This window comes from Muntiacus reevesi, chromosome 10 (assembly GCF_963930625.1).
Source record: "Muntiacus reevesi chromosome 10, mMunRee1.1, whole genome shotgun sequence".
Taxonomy (NCBI): domain Eukaryota; kingdom Metazoa; phylum Chordata; class Mammalia; order Artiodactyla; family Cervidae; genus Muntiacus; species Muntiacus reevesi.
The window spans coordinates 2808430-2823510 of record NC_089258.1 but is presented as its reverse complement, the minus strand read 5'-3'; the positions used below and the strand labels follow the sequence as shown (position 1 = coordinate 2823510).

General features: G+C 55.0%; 1 protein-coding gene across 2 annotated transcripts in view; it reads left to right on the top strand.

The window, feature by feature from the left end:
- The window catches only part of PEBP4 (phosphatidylethanolamine binding protein 4), a 261347-nt gene extending 247129 nt beyond the window's left edge, over positions 1-14218 (top strand). Inside the window, exons 5-7 of one of the 2 annotated variants that reach the window (XM_065946621.1) lie at positions 617-730; positions 13295-13495; positions 13923-14095. In XM_065946621.1, coding sequence (XP_065802693.1) covers positions 617-730; positions 13295-13495; positions 13923-13949 — 342 coding nt within the window. In that variant the 3' untranslated portion in view covers positions 13950-14095. Of the gene's footprint in view, positions 1-616; positions 731-13294; positions 13496-13922 lie in introns of both variants that reach the window. The other variant, XM_065946620.1, reaches the window with a different exon arrangement.
- Positions 14219-15081: the final 863 nt, after the last annotated feature.

Genomic DNA, 15081 nt, shown 5'->3' with positions numbered 1-15081 from the left:
GAGGGGAGATGGGCACTCTCCTCCGGAAGAGCCTGAGTCAGCTCCCGGTGCCCCAAGCACCCAGATCCTACAGCTTCCATGATCAAACCTTTGAACCGAGTCCCACCCACCCCCGTAACCACTTCCAGATCCTCCGGATCCAGCCAAGAAATTGACTTCTTTGGGGATTGAGTTCATAAGGAAATGCTGAGAAAATAAATAAAAATCCCCTGCCAAACACACTCGCAGAGGAAGATGGGGTTTCTCTTAAGGCAGGAAATCTATCAGGATAGACCAAAGCGGAAAGGGGACAACACCAACACCCACTGGTCCGGAAAGGCCCAAGAGTCCAGCCAGCACCCAAGACCTTCAACCTGCCCACACCTCCCCCTCCCCCCACCACCCCAAATAATGCGCTCCTTAAATGAAGTGACTGAAGATGAGATTCTGCCCAAGATAAAGCCTGGTGGTCTGCAGTATGTGGACCACCCCCACCACCACAGCTGGGACCCCAGGAGGGTCAGTGAGGACCATGGAAAGGACCAAGACTGACCCTTTGCCCCCTGCCCAGAGCAGCCAGGAGCCCCTGTGTCCTGGGGCACGTGGAGCCCACCCTCTCTCCTTTTTCTTCCCATAGCCTACCAGCCTCCCTCCCCACCAGCACACAGCGGCTTACATCGCTACCAGTTCTTTGTCTATCTTCAGGAAGGAAGGACCATCTCTCTCTCTCCCAAAGAAAACAAAACTCGAGGTAAGACCTTCCCATTCTTCAAAACTGGGGTGACTCCTGGGGTGGAAGTGAATGGTTTGAGTATTTGTGGGCAAGTTGGGGCCTTAACTCTACCCATGAGCCTCAGAGTGTTGGTCGCTCAGTCATGTCTGACTCTTTGCAACTCCATGAACTACAGCCTGCCAGTCTCCTCTGTCCATGGGATTCTCCAGGCAAGAATACTGGAGTGGGTTGCCATTCCCTTCTCCAGGGGATCTTCCCGGCCCAGGGATCGAGCCCTGGTCTCCTGACTTGCAGGCAGATTCTTTACCGTCTGAGCCACCGGGGAAGTCCGTGAACCTTGGAGACCAGAGTCAAGGGGTGTGGTGTCTCTTGAGAATAAACCAGGATGAGTGTCCTAAAAGAGATGTTGACATCAGACATGGTCTCCCCCAGAATCCATTTCCATCATCTCTGATGGAGGCTTTAGTTGGGTAGGTGGGTCTATAAGACAGGATCCCAAAGGGGGTAACTAGAGTCAAAGAAAGAAGCATCTCCCCCAGTAGCTTCAAATGACATGTGCAGGCAGCTACCCCACAGCGCTTCTGCATATAATTATGCCCGGTAATTGAGTCTGATCTGGGCAAGAGGGCCCTGGAATGCCATCCTGCCGGTCTGTCTTCATCGGTCGTTAATTGCTCTGTGCCGTCTCACTGGTGGGGCAGAGACATCCCTGGCCATGCCCCCTCTTTGGCTTCTCCGAGCAGCCCTCCCAGCACTCTCCAGAGGACCTGGAGCCCGCAGCTCCCCAGGGGTTAGCCCAGCCTGCCTGGCCTTGGTCCTCCTACCAGCAGGACTGAGGCCCTGAAAGGGCTGCTGAGATGTGACATCACAGGCGACCCCGCTGACCCTGTGAGGCCCACGCCCCCTTTCTGAACCTCAGATTTCTCTTCAGGAATGTGCGAAATAATGTGTCTCACACCCCGTTTTAGGGAAGGGAAGAGAATGTGGAATGCACAAATGCCAACTTGGGAGGACAAAGGGCACAGCCCCCAGGCTGACAGAAGGGTGAGTGGGTGGGTGGGTGTCGTCAGCCATTTCCTCTCACCCAGTGATCCAACCCACTGGGAAGCCAGAGAAGGTACTGTCACAAGCCTCCTGCCTCGGGCCTCAGAGGAGAGGAGGGGCATGTGGGGCCCTTCAGATGTGCCGAGCAGGGTCCGCCAATCACGGGCGGCTCCAGGCTGCCCTGGAAGTGGAGCTGGCACAACCTTTCCACCGGTGAACCTTCCCCAGGCGCCCCCAGCACCTCACCAATCTGTAAATCTGTTCAAACAGCTTTGCCAGAGACACGGTTTCAAGTTTGGATACAAAGAGAGAAGGGAAAGAAAAATAAAGAAAAATGTTTCTTGCCCGGGCCAAGATGAGCTTCTCCAGTTCCTAGGTCCCTGTCTCACCACGAAGTCCCTTCCCCCTGTCCCGGTACTGCGGTTTTTCAGGGGGGCTGGAAACCAACACCTCAGCCTACAGCGTTTATGCGACATGGGAGTCGAATAAAGTAACACAGTGCCTTCGAGGTCCACGTTAAACACCAGGGTCTCGGGGCCGGTGCCTGGACAGGACAATGTTCAGACAGTTCCCTGAATGGGCCTCCAGCGGACCAAGCGCTCTTCCAGGGTGAGAGAGGGATGGAGGCAGGAGGAGCATTAGGCGATGCCCAGAGGAGCTGCGAAAGGGGCGAAGGAGGAAGAGAGGTGCGCGCACCAGAGACCTTTGCCACCCCTTACACAGCTTGTCCTCCAGAGCCATCGGTGCCTTTCCTATGACAGCAGCAGCAGGCAATGAAACTGCAAGCCCTTCGGGCCTGAAGCTCATTATTCATCCCCTTTGGATCTTTGCCAAAGCCACGGTTTTTGTGCACCCCCACCGACACCCCCCTTCTATCTCTGTGAAAACTTTGGAACCGGACTTGCCGCTGGGCAGAGTCTCTTTGGCTTCCATATGCTGTTTTGTTTGCTGCCAGCAATGGAGACGGTAAAATTATTCTGGCAGATGAAAGTTCCCAGGTTCCAGTCCCACCGTGTGATGTCTTCCACGTGCCCTGTGCTAAGGGCTTTGGAGGGAACACGATCCAGGGCACAGGGAAAGTTCCCTGCCCTCAAGGGGCTTACAGTCTCCTTTGGAAACACTCAAATAACAATGCAGAGCAGCGTATAATTAAGCACTTAATTGTGTGTTACTGGCTTGAAGGACAACCGGAGCTCCAGTGGACTTAGGAACAGTCCTGTCCCTTTCCAGGTTCCCTTTCTCTCCAGGACGACACACCTTCATCTGGGAAGAGTGAAAAGTATTTTACTGCAGGGTGAGGAAACACTGATTTCTAGTCTCTACCTAGTGATTTGACTTCTCAGGAAGTCAGCTAATGTCTCTGGGCCTCGATTTCCTCATCTAGAAAACAAAAGGTTGGATCTTCAAATCCACAATCTCCTGAGGCTGCTTGGAGGAGATCGAGTGTAGGCCGACCCTGGAGAAGGAAGAGATTTGAATCCTTGAGTGAAGGGGAAAAGGGTGCTCTGGATTGGGGAAACCACAGAGGCAAAGCTTATTTTTTAAAGTGAGAAGGGCTTCCCTGGTGGTCCAGTGGTTGGGAGTCCACTTGCCAGTGTGGACACGGGTTTGATCCCTGGTCCGGGAATATCCCACGTACCGTGGAACAGCTAACCTGGGAGCCACAGCTACTGAAACCCGTGTGCCCTAGAGCAACAAGATGCTGGATCTTGTTTTACTCTGCAACAAGAGAAGCCGCCACAATGAGAAGCCTGAGCTCCCTACAACTCCCCACAGCTAGAGAACAGCCTGAGCTGCAACGAAGACCCAGCACAGCCAAAAATAAATAAATAAATATTTTTTTAAATATAAAAAGTGAGGAGGCCCCCTGTGATGGTGATGCAAGGAGAAAGTGGGAGGTCATGGAGGGTCTCCAAAGCCCAGCACAGGCAAGACTTTGGTGAGGGCCATAGAGAACTGCTGGAGATTGCCCACGGGAAAAGTAACAGAAGTCACTCTTCAGAGAAGACTGCGCCGGCGCGGTGGGCAGCACAGACTCGAATGAGAGGACAGGAGGCCACTGGCGGCCTAGAGGTGTGTGGCGTGGAGAAACCCAGGGCTGACTGCAAAAGCAGAAGCCGCCTGTGTGCATTTCCCAAGGCAGGGCAGTCTCTGAAACATTTGTACAGTGCCGGGGGGTCTCTGGGCACCCCAAGCTGGACCAGCCCTCAGGAGTCCAGGACAAGGGGCCTTGCCCATGAGCACAGGCCCTGGGGCTTACTTTGATCTAGTTTTCTTTCCATGGAGGGAGGTGAGGAGTCTCAGGGTATGTGTGCCATGGTCAACCCTGGTTAAGTGACTCCTGGATGAACAGACAGGAACAGCACCCAGAGGCTGGAGGGGAGAGGTCAGTATGCAAGAGCCAATGTAGAAGCGCATCCACAGTGGATGGTTAACTTGACTCGGTGCTTTGGGGTTGCCTCTCACGCTGGGACTTAGTTGTGAATGACAGGATTTAACGAGAAGAAAGCATGAGATAACTCTCCTTGAACTTATATGACTATTTTGGGGGTCAGGATTGGTGGAGGAGGTGGCATTGTTCAGGGTCAGGAGCCCCAACCCTCTCCAGGATTCTTCTTTGCCTTGTGACCCCAGGATGACATACGAGGGGTCAGGAGACAGGAAATCTCAACATCCAAATGCCTGCTGTCCAACCTTGGACAAGCCACCTCACCTCCCTGGGCCTCAGTATCTCCATGATCAAGACAAGGGATTGGTCTAGCTGGTCTACCCCTGAATGACCCTCAACAGATTTGCTGCTGGCTCACGGAACTTCTCCCACCAGCCAGTTTCACCAGACAAATCTGGGCACGACTCGCCCCGCCAGTCCCATGGGCTTCTGGGCAGAGGCCTTTAATCAAATCCAGGGCCACCAGGGCCACTGCTGGAAGAGGATCCAGGCCCACCTTGCTTCTAGTGTGTGAAGTCCTGCCTTTCAACAGGTCCCTCCTCCGAGTGCCACTTTCCACATCATGATTCAGCAGTGCCTTCTGAGTCCACGCAGGTGACGCCCAGTGTCCAGAGTGTTCGAGACACCATTCTGGGTGCTGTGGGTACAGGAGTACACCCCTGCTGCTGCAGATGTGTGGAGTCGCCCAGCGAACCTCTGCAGACACTAGGAGCTCATGGAGAGAGTGGAGGGCAACGGTCACATCGCTTGATCATGTTGTTGTTGTTGTTTTTGTTTTTCTTCTTATTCATTCACTGAGTCACGTCCGACACTTTCACGACCCCATAGACACAGCCGGTCTCCTCCATCCCCGGGGTTCTCCAGGCAAGACTACTGGAGTGGGTTGTCATTTGACCACACCCTAAATGGAAGAGAACGCTGAGGTTGATAGAGCCTGAACTGGTGCCCTCTGACAAGGGCTGACCCAGTTTCACTGACATTTGTCCTAAAGGCCACACTTCACCTTCTCAGATTTGGAACTGGCGTTATCTTGGGTCTATAAGACACAGGACTTGCCCCCTTGGCCTCCCAGTCTAACTCCCCTCCCCCAGGTCTAATCTCCATCCCCCCCTCCCCAGCTTCCTCACCCAAAGCCTAGAATCCGGTCTCTGGGCTCATCTGGGTTTCATGATGGTTTCTCTGCACATGGTCCTCATGGCAGCCTTGGATTTGGCCCTGGACTTCCAGGTACTAGAGGAACCAACTGAATGCTTTGAGAGGCCTTGTCTGCAGACGGCCCACATTCGATACCTTGTTTCACACCCTTTTGGACCACATGCTGCCAGAGCACCCATTAACCCCCACTTCTTCACTCATGTCCACCTGCCCACCAGCTCACCTAGCAATGGATTTGCCTCTGCCTGCCAATCTGGGCAGAACGTCTTCCCCCTTCCCCTACAGCGAGACCGCCTTTAAGCCTTCAGGACACCAGTCCACGGTGCCTCTCAACTTCCACCAGGGGCCTGCCTTCCCTCAGTCAGTGAGAAGGCCACCCCTGTCAGTGCCACCCCTGCCATCTCCTGCTCCTATTGCACACTCACATGCTCACAAAACACCTAGTTGTATGTCCTCAGTCACCTGCTTTTCTCTCTTCTGTATTTTTTACATTTTCCTCTTGCCGGCTCCCACTTCCACCACTCCTGAGAGCCCCCTAGACTGCAAAGATCAAACAAGTCAATGATAAAGGAAATCAACCTGAATATTAATTGGAAGAACTGTTGCTGAAGCTCCAATACTTGGAGCCATCTGATGTAAAGAGTTGATTCATTGGGGGGGAAAAAAAAAAAAAAAACCCGATGCCAGGAAAGATCGAAGGCAAAAGGAGAAGGGGGCAACCGAGGATGAGATGATTGGATGGCATCACCAAGTCAATGGGCATGAATTTGAGCAAACTCCAGAAGACAGTGGAGAACAGGGAAGTCTGGTGTGCTGCAGCCCATGGGCTCACAAAGAGTCAGACACGACTGAGCGACTGGACAGTAACAACTTCCACTACAAGACTCTCTAGTCTCTTCCTTGAAGAAAGACCTCAGGTCTGTCTTACGTTCCCTTTTTGCCGCCTGTCCCTGGGTGCAGCCTCTGTGGACTTTGAATCAATGAGTGTGTTTGCACAGGAGACACACCCACGGATAACCATTCACGCACACACACACACACACACACACACACACCGGGATCTGCACATTCTCACACCCCCACGTTCACAAACACACCTCACGTTCAACTTCCTTTAACACCTGCTAAGACAGCCGCTTCTGTGAGCGCTGTGCCCACAAATGACCATCTCGGTGTCCACACCCACCCTGTCCCCGCCGCTCTGTCAGCCTGCCCTGCCCCTCCACCACCACCCAACCATGTGGGGTGGGCAACACAGTGACCACCATGCCCCCGACCAACCCCAGGGCAGAGGAGGAAATCAGGGCCCAGAATGGTGAGTGGCTCGCTTGACTAAGAGTCTGCAGTTCATAGCAAGATCATTTTCTTCTGCTTTCTGGGCCAAGAGTCTTGGCAACAGTTCACCCACATTCCGTCTCCCCCGACCCAGACCACCAGACTTCTGGGCCCTGGTGTGGGGTCTGAGAGGGAGCAAAGCCATCCATTGCCCTGGGTGTCCTTGGTGATGCCCCCACACACCCCTCCTCTGGAGGAAGGCTGCGACCCGGCACCACGTGGAGACTTCAGCTCTAGGAGCTGTGGTCTGTGCCGGGTCACCCCTCAGGCACCTTGCCCAGGGGTGCCACAAGCCAGCCTCACGCGCCTCGGGGTGAGCCGGGGAATCCCCTCTGCCACAGCTGGCTCCTTGAGCCTCTCCAAGGCCACGCACGGGCCCAGAACGGTGCCATGGCACCAGGAGGACTGACAGGCCATGCCAGGCTGGGTCTGCCTGACCACGGGAGCCCGGGGCACCTGCAGGGAGACCTCCCCTTGCAGAACAGGGTGGGAGGAGCAGAGGAGGGTCCCTGGGCTCCAGACCAGACAGCCAGAATCTTGCTCCCCAGCAGCACAGGCGGCTGAATGGAGCTGCCTCTGGGCGAGCCACCCACCCACAGGGGTCAGAGAGGAGGGACGGGCAGAGACTTGCCACACCGTGGCATTGAAGTCTTGCCTGTGGCACCTGAAGGCCCGTGGAGCTCTGTCGGTGAGTGAGGTAAGGGTGCTGTGGGGAAATGTTTGAAAGCCCAGAGCCAAGGGCACAAGGCAGCGTCCGCAGTGGGCAGCCTCCATGGTGAGGGCCCAAGGCTGGCAGGGGATCCACCAGGCCCGGTGGCAGCGAGGGGAGACCCAGTGCAAGCCAAGCAGCAGCGGAGGGAGTGCTGCCTGGGGAGCAGCCCAAACGCAGAGACAGACACAGACGCACACAACCCACTGCAAAACAGCCCTCCCCGCCCCCCATGACCTTCCGTGGTGGTTTACCTGGCCAGGCCCCAGGAGCCCGGGGGCCCAGCACCTGAGTCACTGTGTGGGCTTGTGTCAGGCAGCCCTCTTCTGCCTCCAAAGGGCCCTACCCACCTGGCAGAGCGGGTAGGACTGGGGGCCTGGCAGCGGCCCAGGTGAGGCCATGCTGGGCAACTCTCAGACAGGCGCCCTGGCTCGGAACCGCCTGCCACCGCCACAGGCCCCGGGCACCCTCTTCCAGAACACACCCCAGTCAAGCCCAGCGTCAGCCGTCCCAAGCTGCACTGAACAGATCATCCGGAAACCGCAGATAATCCCCAACTTTCACCCAGAACTCCAGCCAGCCATCCATCACCATTGTGCCCCTGTAATTGATAACTGGGGGCTCAGTGGACAGTTTGGAGTCTCCCCTCTTCTCAGTCCCTTACCCACACCTAGCCCCCACCCCCAAATGCACGATGGAGGGAGGAGCCCGGTGATCCCCTCACTGGGTAATTAGGAATTGCACTTCCGCTTGCCAGCTCTCAGGGGTTCTCCTCTCCACCTTGGAAAAGTCCCCTGACATCCCCACCCTCTCACTCCCGCCAAAGTCACAGCGGTCCCCTCTGCCCTGAGCCTCTCAAGTCAGCAGGATCAGCTACTCAGCAAATATTCTCCAGGAGTAATTGGATGTGATGGAACGAGGGCTTTTCAGCTCCCGAGTGGAAGTCTCTGGATGTCATTTAACGGCACAAAAAAATAAAAGGCTCAGGCCTCCCGCCCACCACCGCCAGGACATCATTAATCTCATCAGAAAGGCATCAGCGCTCCGCTCACGGCAGCCAGCCCCACGCAGAGCCAGACAAATTACAGACCTGAGCTGGGCACTCAGTGGGACGCTTATTAGGCTGGTGTTCAATTTTTGTCTTTCCTTCAGGGCCACTGTCCCCTGACAGGGAAGCACTGGCGTCCCTGAGCAGAGGGAGGGCAGCCGGAGGCTGGGGAATAGGGTGGCTGCCTCAGTTAGACGCAGCTCACCAGCCTGGGGTGACGGCGCGTCTCTGAGCCAGGCACCACGAGGCCACGAGTCCCAGCAGAGGCTGAGGGGGGCCCATGCCAAGGTTTAGAGGTTTCCCCAGCCAACCTGAATGGGCGCTCCCTCCCAGAGAGAGGGGGACACCTGAGGGTCCACTGAGGCCCAAATGGCGAGGCAGGTGGGAGCAAGGACACACAGGAGCGCCGATCCTGCTGTAGGGAAGTCTGAAGAGCGAGTCTGGCGGAGAGACTCCGGGCCCACTGGGGGGATGAGCACGCGTCTCCTGGGGCTGCACCCTGTGCAGTGGAAAGGCCATCCCACGAAGGCCTAGCTTGTTACTAGTCCAGTGGGGTTTTTGTTTGTTTTTGTTTCATTTTTTAAAGCAGTTTCTTTTCTTTCTTTTAAATTTTGGCTGTGCTGAGTCTTCCTGCGGCATGTGGGCTTTCTCTACTTGTGGCACCTGGGCTCAGAAGTTGTGGCATGGGCTTAGTTGCCCCTCCGCACACGGGATCCTCGTTCCCCGACCAGGGATGGCACCTGAGTCCCCCTGCGTTGGAAGGTGGATTCCTAACTGCTGGGCCAACAGGAAAGGCCCTAATACAGGGTTGATCATCCTCTATTATAAAGTTGTCAAGGGCAGGAGTGCGGCCTGGATCAAGTAACCCTCCACCACTCCTGGCAGCCCCCAGAAGCAGCTGTCAGTGTTGGGGGGGCCTGGATCCCAGGGTCTGAGATTCCCTTCAGCTCAGAGCGTCTGAATTCCAGCCCAGGTGCTGTCTGCCCTGTTCTCCCAAACCCTGGTGGGCGGGTGTTTCTGGACTAGTTAGCATCACTTTCTCAGTCTCTTGCATGAGTGCTCACTCAGCCGTGTCCAGCTCTTTGTGACCCCATGTATCACAGCCCACCGGGCTCCTCTGTCCATGGGATTTCCCAGGCAAGAAAACTGGAGTGGGTTGCCATTTTCTTCTCCAGGAGTTCTTCCCAACCCAGGGATCAAACACAGGTCTCCTGCATTGGCAGGCAGATGCTTTACTACTGAACCACCTGCCTCTTAAACCCTGACAGGCTAGATGGTGGTGGGGGTGGGGGAGGGTCCATTCCATGTGATGAACCACTCCCAAGCAGTGGTAAGCCAGTCCCACAGATCTGGAAAGCTGGGAGTGAAGAGATGGACTGTCAAAACCTCCCTCAGGGCCATTCCTGAACATTCCAGTCTTGCCATCCCGAAGACTCAAATTTATAGGATGAGTCTCTGAAGCTTGGAGCTTGTCTCCCGTTTGTTGAAGACAAGGGTCACTCACCCCCTCCCAGGGTTTGGTAGAGAGGCTCAGAACACCCTCTCCCCATGGCTTTAGATGAGATGACCTAACTCTCCCTGCTCCCCACCTCCCAGCCCAGGTCTGTTACATCTCTAAGGTCTGTTACTGTTGAGTTGGTAAGTCGATAAAGTTGTGTCCGACTCTTTCCGAACCCATGGACTATAGCCTGTCAGGCTCCTCTGTACATGGAATTCTCCAGACAAGAATACTGGAGTGGATTGCTATTCCCTTCTTCAAGGGATCTTTCCAACCCAGGGATCAAACCTGGGTCTCCCGCATCGGCAGGCAGATTCTTTACCACTGAGCCAGCAGGGAAGCCCAACATTTAACATATCTCATGGCACCACCCAATGAGTGAGCAAACGGCCTGTGTGTGTGGTTTTGCTGGATGAGAACAGCTGCCCCCTAAGGTTGTGCAGGGAACACCCTGCACATCCTCGGCCACAGCCCCGTCCTGAGGAGACCAGGAACCCCTGTGTTCCAGCCGTTGGCTCGGGAGCCGCCCTCCTCCCGTCTCCCTGCAGCCGGAGGCCTCGTGCCACAGAGACCTGAGAAGTGCAGTGACCAGTCCTGTCGGCTCCCCAGGCACAGCTGGTCCAGGGTGGGTCCGGGCACAAGGGGCGTGGCCTGAGCAAGCCGGCTGCCTGCCCCTCCCTGCAGGGCAGCCCTCCAGAGCTACTACCACGCAGGATGGGGCTTTCCTCCGGCGCGGCGACCACAGAAGCCACAGCCTCCCAGCTCCTCACACAGCCCAGGGGGCCTGACTCACCCCTCTTCCTTCTAGAACTTGCACAGGGTCAGTTCCTCTCGCCTTCTGTGGCAGGAAACGGAGGTGTAAGGAGTCACGGCCAAGCCAGGGGAGGAGGCCGCCAGGGCTAGCAGCCCGGCACTGGGTGCCTCTGCCGAGGGATGCGGTTGGTTTGAGAAGCTGCCCAAGAAACCCGAAACCCCAGGGATGTCGGCAATGGGACCCAGAAGGCGCACCCCCACCCCAAGCTCCATCGAGAGAGCAGACTACTGGGAGAGCTGAGCAAGGCCTCCCTGGGTGCAGGGGGATTTCTTTCTGCCAACTTGCCCTGATCTTGTGACGAGTTTCAATTCCTTCCCTGCCACAGGTTTCCTTCCTGCCGTGCTCTGTGGGGAAGGTCCCCTTGCCTCTGTGCCAGCCACACACCAGTTCACCCATGACCCTTTCCCTGGCGCTGGCGCACACATACACACACGTGCAAGCTTGCATGCACACGTACATGCACACACACACCCCTTCCCAGGGTCGTGATACTACAGTTCTTTTCCAGCCAGCCCAGCTCCCTGGGGGCAGAGGCCATAGACAGGCAAGCACCTGCTCTCTCCTCATTCCCTCCCTCCCATCCTAGTGGAAAGCAGCCCCCCACCCCCCAACCCCCATCAGTGGGGTCTTCATCTCAGGCCACTGTCCCCCCCCAAGAGAAGTCCTGAAACACCTGTTTTCTAGCCCTCAAAGGCCCAATTTGAATGCACACAGAGCCAGATAAGACTTGAGGGAACCTGTGGTGGCCCTTTTCCTGAAGTGTGTGTGTTAGTTACTCAGTCATGTCCAACTCTTTGCAAACCTGTGGACTGTAGGCCACCAGGCTCCTCTGTCCATGGGATTCTCCAGGCAAGAATACTGGAGTGGGTTGCCATTCCCTTCTCCAAGGGATCTTCCTGACCCAGGGATTAAATCCAGGTCTCCTGCATCGGCATGCGGATTCTTCACCATCTAAGCCACCAGGGAAGCCCTCCTTTCCCCCATCCATTACCCTAAAAGCCTTTTCACCAATCTGGTCCTATGACCCCATTATTCCATTTGTGCTTTGAGAATAAAAACAGTCTTCTCCCCTTGTGGGACTTGCCTAGTAGCTCAGTCGGTAAAGACTCCACCTGCAATGTAGGAGACCCCATTTTGATTCCTGCGTCAGGCAGAACCGCTGGAGAAGTGATAGGCTACCCACTCCAGTTTTCTTGGGCTTCCCTTGTGACTCAGCTGGCAAAGAATCCTCCTACAACTTGGGAGACCTGGGTTCTATCCCTGGGTTGGGAAGATCCCCTGGAGAAGGGAAAGGCTACCCGCTCCAGTATTCTGGCCTGGAGAATCCCAGTGTTCTGTGTTGCAGAGAGTCAGATAGGCTGAGCGACTTTCACTTTCACTTTTCTTCCCTTGAGAGGATTAAGTGGGTATGCGTGGAATTCCTGGAACCGAGCCCAGCACACAGGAAGCACTGTGTTGTCTTGTTGTTATTTTTTTTTATTATTTTTTACTTGGCTTCCCCAGGTCTTAGTTTCAACATGTGGGATCTTAGTTTCCTGACCAGGCATGGAACCCAGGCCCCCCCGGCATTGAGAGTGCCAAGTCTTAGCTACAGGGACCATCATGGAAGTCCCCATGGTATTGGTATTATTTCCAATTCATTGTTTTATTTGGATTAAAAATTGTCCTCTCCTTGAGAACATCTTTGAAATGCCAACAGCTGGTGGAGGGCAGGCGGCATAGAGAGGGAGGAATGCTAGGCTGCCAGCCCCCCACCTCATCCTCCTGGTGTATTAAAGGTCTCCATTGGTTCAGGCTGTATCAGCCACTGTCTAGCCCTGCTCCAGGCAGGGTCTACCCGCAATAATTTCTCTAGCCGGGAAAGGCTGCTAGATTGGGGGCGGTCGGAGGGGCGGGAAGAAGGTGGGGCGGGGATAAATAAATATTAGGTAGGCCAGAAAAGTTCATTCAGGTTTTCTGTATGAGTGTATGAAAAAAACAGAACGAACTTTTCGGGCAACCCAATAAATACATTAAATAAGTAAGTAAATGTGTGCTCAGTCACGTCCAACTCTCTGCAACTATATGAACTATAGCCCACCAGGCTCCTCTGTCCTTATAGGGTGCTCCATTCAGTTTGAGTTTCAGATAAACAAGGAATAATTTGTTAGTATAAGTCTGGGCCATGCAATATGTGGGACGCACTTGCACTAACAGAGGATTCGTTGTTCCTCTGAAATTCAAATAGAACTGGGCAACCTGTGTTTCATCTGGCAGTCAACCACCAAGGGTGCCTGAGGCCCAGGGTTTGGGAAACAAGAGCGTGGGAATATGCCGCTGACCACTTCCCTAAGCCCCTCCCCTGTGCCTGGGGCCTGCCCTCCTTGCCCTGCTGCTAGGCCTGTTCACACTTGCTCTAAAAGATGCACCTCCTTCCCCCCATGGCCCTGTGTTCTCTCCCCCTGGGAAAGGCCCCCTCTGACCTGGGCACCCACTGGACTTTCCCAGGGTCCAGGCTGGAACGTCTCGTCCACTCTCCACTCCTCTTCAGGATCTAGGTCCTCAGAGCAAGGAGAAGCAGACTGGCCACATGCCCCGCCTTTTATCTGTGTCATCGCTGGGGAAGGAGCCCTGTCACATGAGGTCTCTTGGGACTGGGAAGGAGGTGGCCGGGCTGGCTTCTGGAGAAGAGATTGGAAGAAATGGCATAGACACTTCTGCCAATCCTAGCCTTGGCAATGGGGGTGACCAGGTATGAAGAAAAGTGGCCTTCAGACCACAGTTGCAAGGTCAGGGGAACTTGCAGGAAAAGATGGGTGGGAGGCAGAAGTGGGCAGCCCACCTGACCAGGCATTTCCTTTCTGCACACGAATGAGAAGGCAGGGTTGTGCCAGATAAAGACCTGGAGAAAGAGATTAAAGGCCGTCCTTGACTCAGTCCAGACTCTTGGTCCCCACTGTCCTCTGAGAAGTATCCTTTCCAGATGCTGCTAACGTCCAGGGCTTCCCCTGCAGCCAGGATCCAGCGGGCACCCCAGACACCTACTGCCCTCAGACCAAGGGCCAGGGCACCACCTGCCATCTCTATTCCCCAGAGCCGGCCTCCCTCTCGGGCCCCTGCTAGTTCTCAAGTCCACAGTTCTGTCTCGTCACCTCCCTGTGGTCTGTTTGTCCTTCCAGGCTCTTGGAAAATGGACAAATTTCTGAGCCACTTCCACCTGAGCGAACCTGAAGCCAGCACCCAGTTCATGACCCAATATTACCTGGATGTGCTAAGTCGCCACAACCCGGGAGTAGTAAGCAATGAGACCACGGACAAACCTGAACCAAAATAACTGCCTGCCAGACCTCAAGCTCCACACTGTCGGTGTGTCCACCCTGCTTGCCACCCAAGGTCTGTGTATGGACTCCCCCTCTCTGGGTATGGAACCCCCTTTCTCTTCCAAATTTAAAAAAAAAATCATCTAGGGCTTAATGGTTGGATGTTTTGTTTCCAAACCTGTCCTCCTTCCAAAACCAAGAGGTGGAAATCCATTGATGTCCAGCACTGGGGCTGGGGGCACTCCTGTAAAATGCAAGTGGTTGGTGGGGAGTGGGGTGGGATGGAGCAACAGGCTAGAGGTGGGAGTCTCTAGCCCTGAGGGGTCATTGAGGCACCATGTGACCTTGAGCAAGCCACTTGCCCTCTGCAAAATTCCGCTTCCTCAGTTGTGAAATTGAAGGAGGAAGAAGGGGCAAGGGGTGGTTGGTTTATCCCCGTGGCCCCTCCCAGTTCTGAGCATTCATTTAACAAACACTGTCGGCACATTGTATGTGCCTGACCTCAAGCCAAGGTGCTGGGGATTCACATGTGACAAATGCAGACCCAACATGAGGCTTGTTTCATGGAGTTTCCAGTTCAGGACCGGAGGGCAAACTTCTTCATCAGATGACCACAGGCAAATTCCAGCAAATGTGGCAAGCGCTATGAGCAGGTAGAGGGGACCTGATTTGTGATAGGGAGTGGGGAGTGGTCAAGGCTAGGGAATGCCTCTGTTTCCTGAGGAAGTCATGTTTCACTTCACGGCTGAGAAGTGGGATAAGGGTTAACTCTGAGTGGAGACAGGGACAGAGAGGAGACATGACACCTCCCAGCTCCCGTGGCTGATGGGGCAATGAAAAGCCAAAACCGTGGCCCCCTGGACAGATGGACAAAGACCAGAACAGGTCAGGCCTTGCAGTCATGTTCACATTTTGGATTGTACCCTGGAAGTGATGGGCAATCGCGAAATGACAGATAGATTGGAGGGGAGAAAGCGCATGATCTGATGTCTGCTTTTAGAAAGCTGTGAAGAAACTC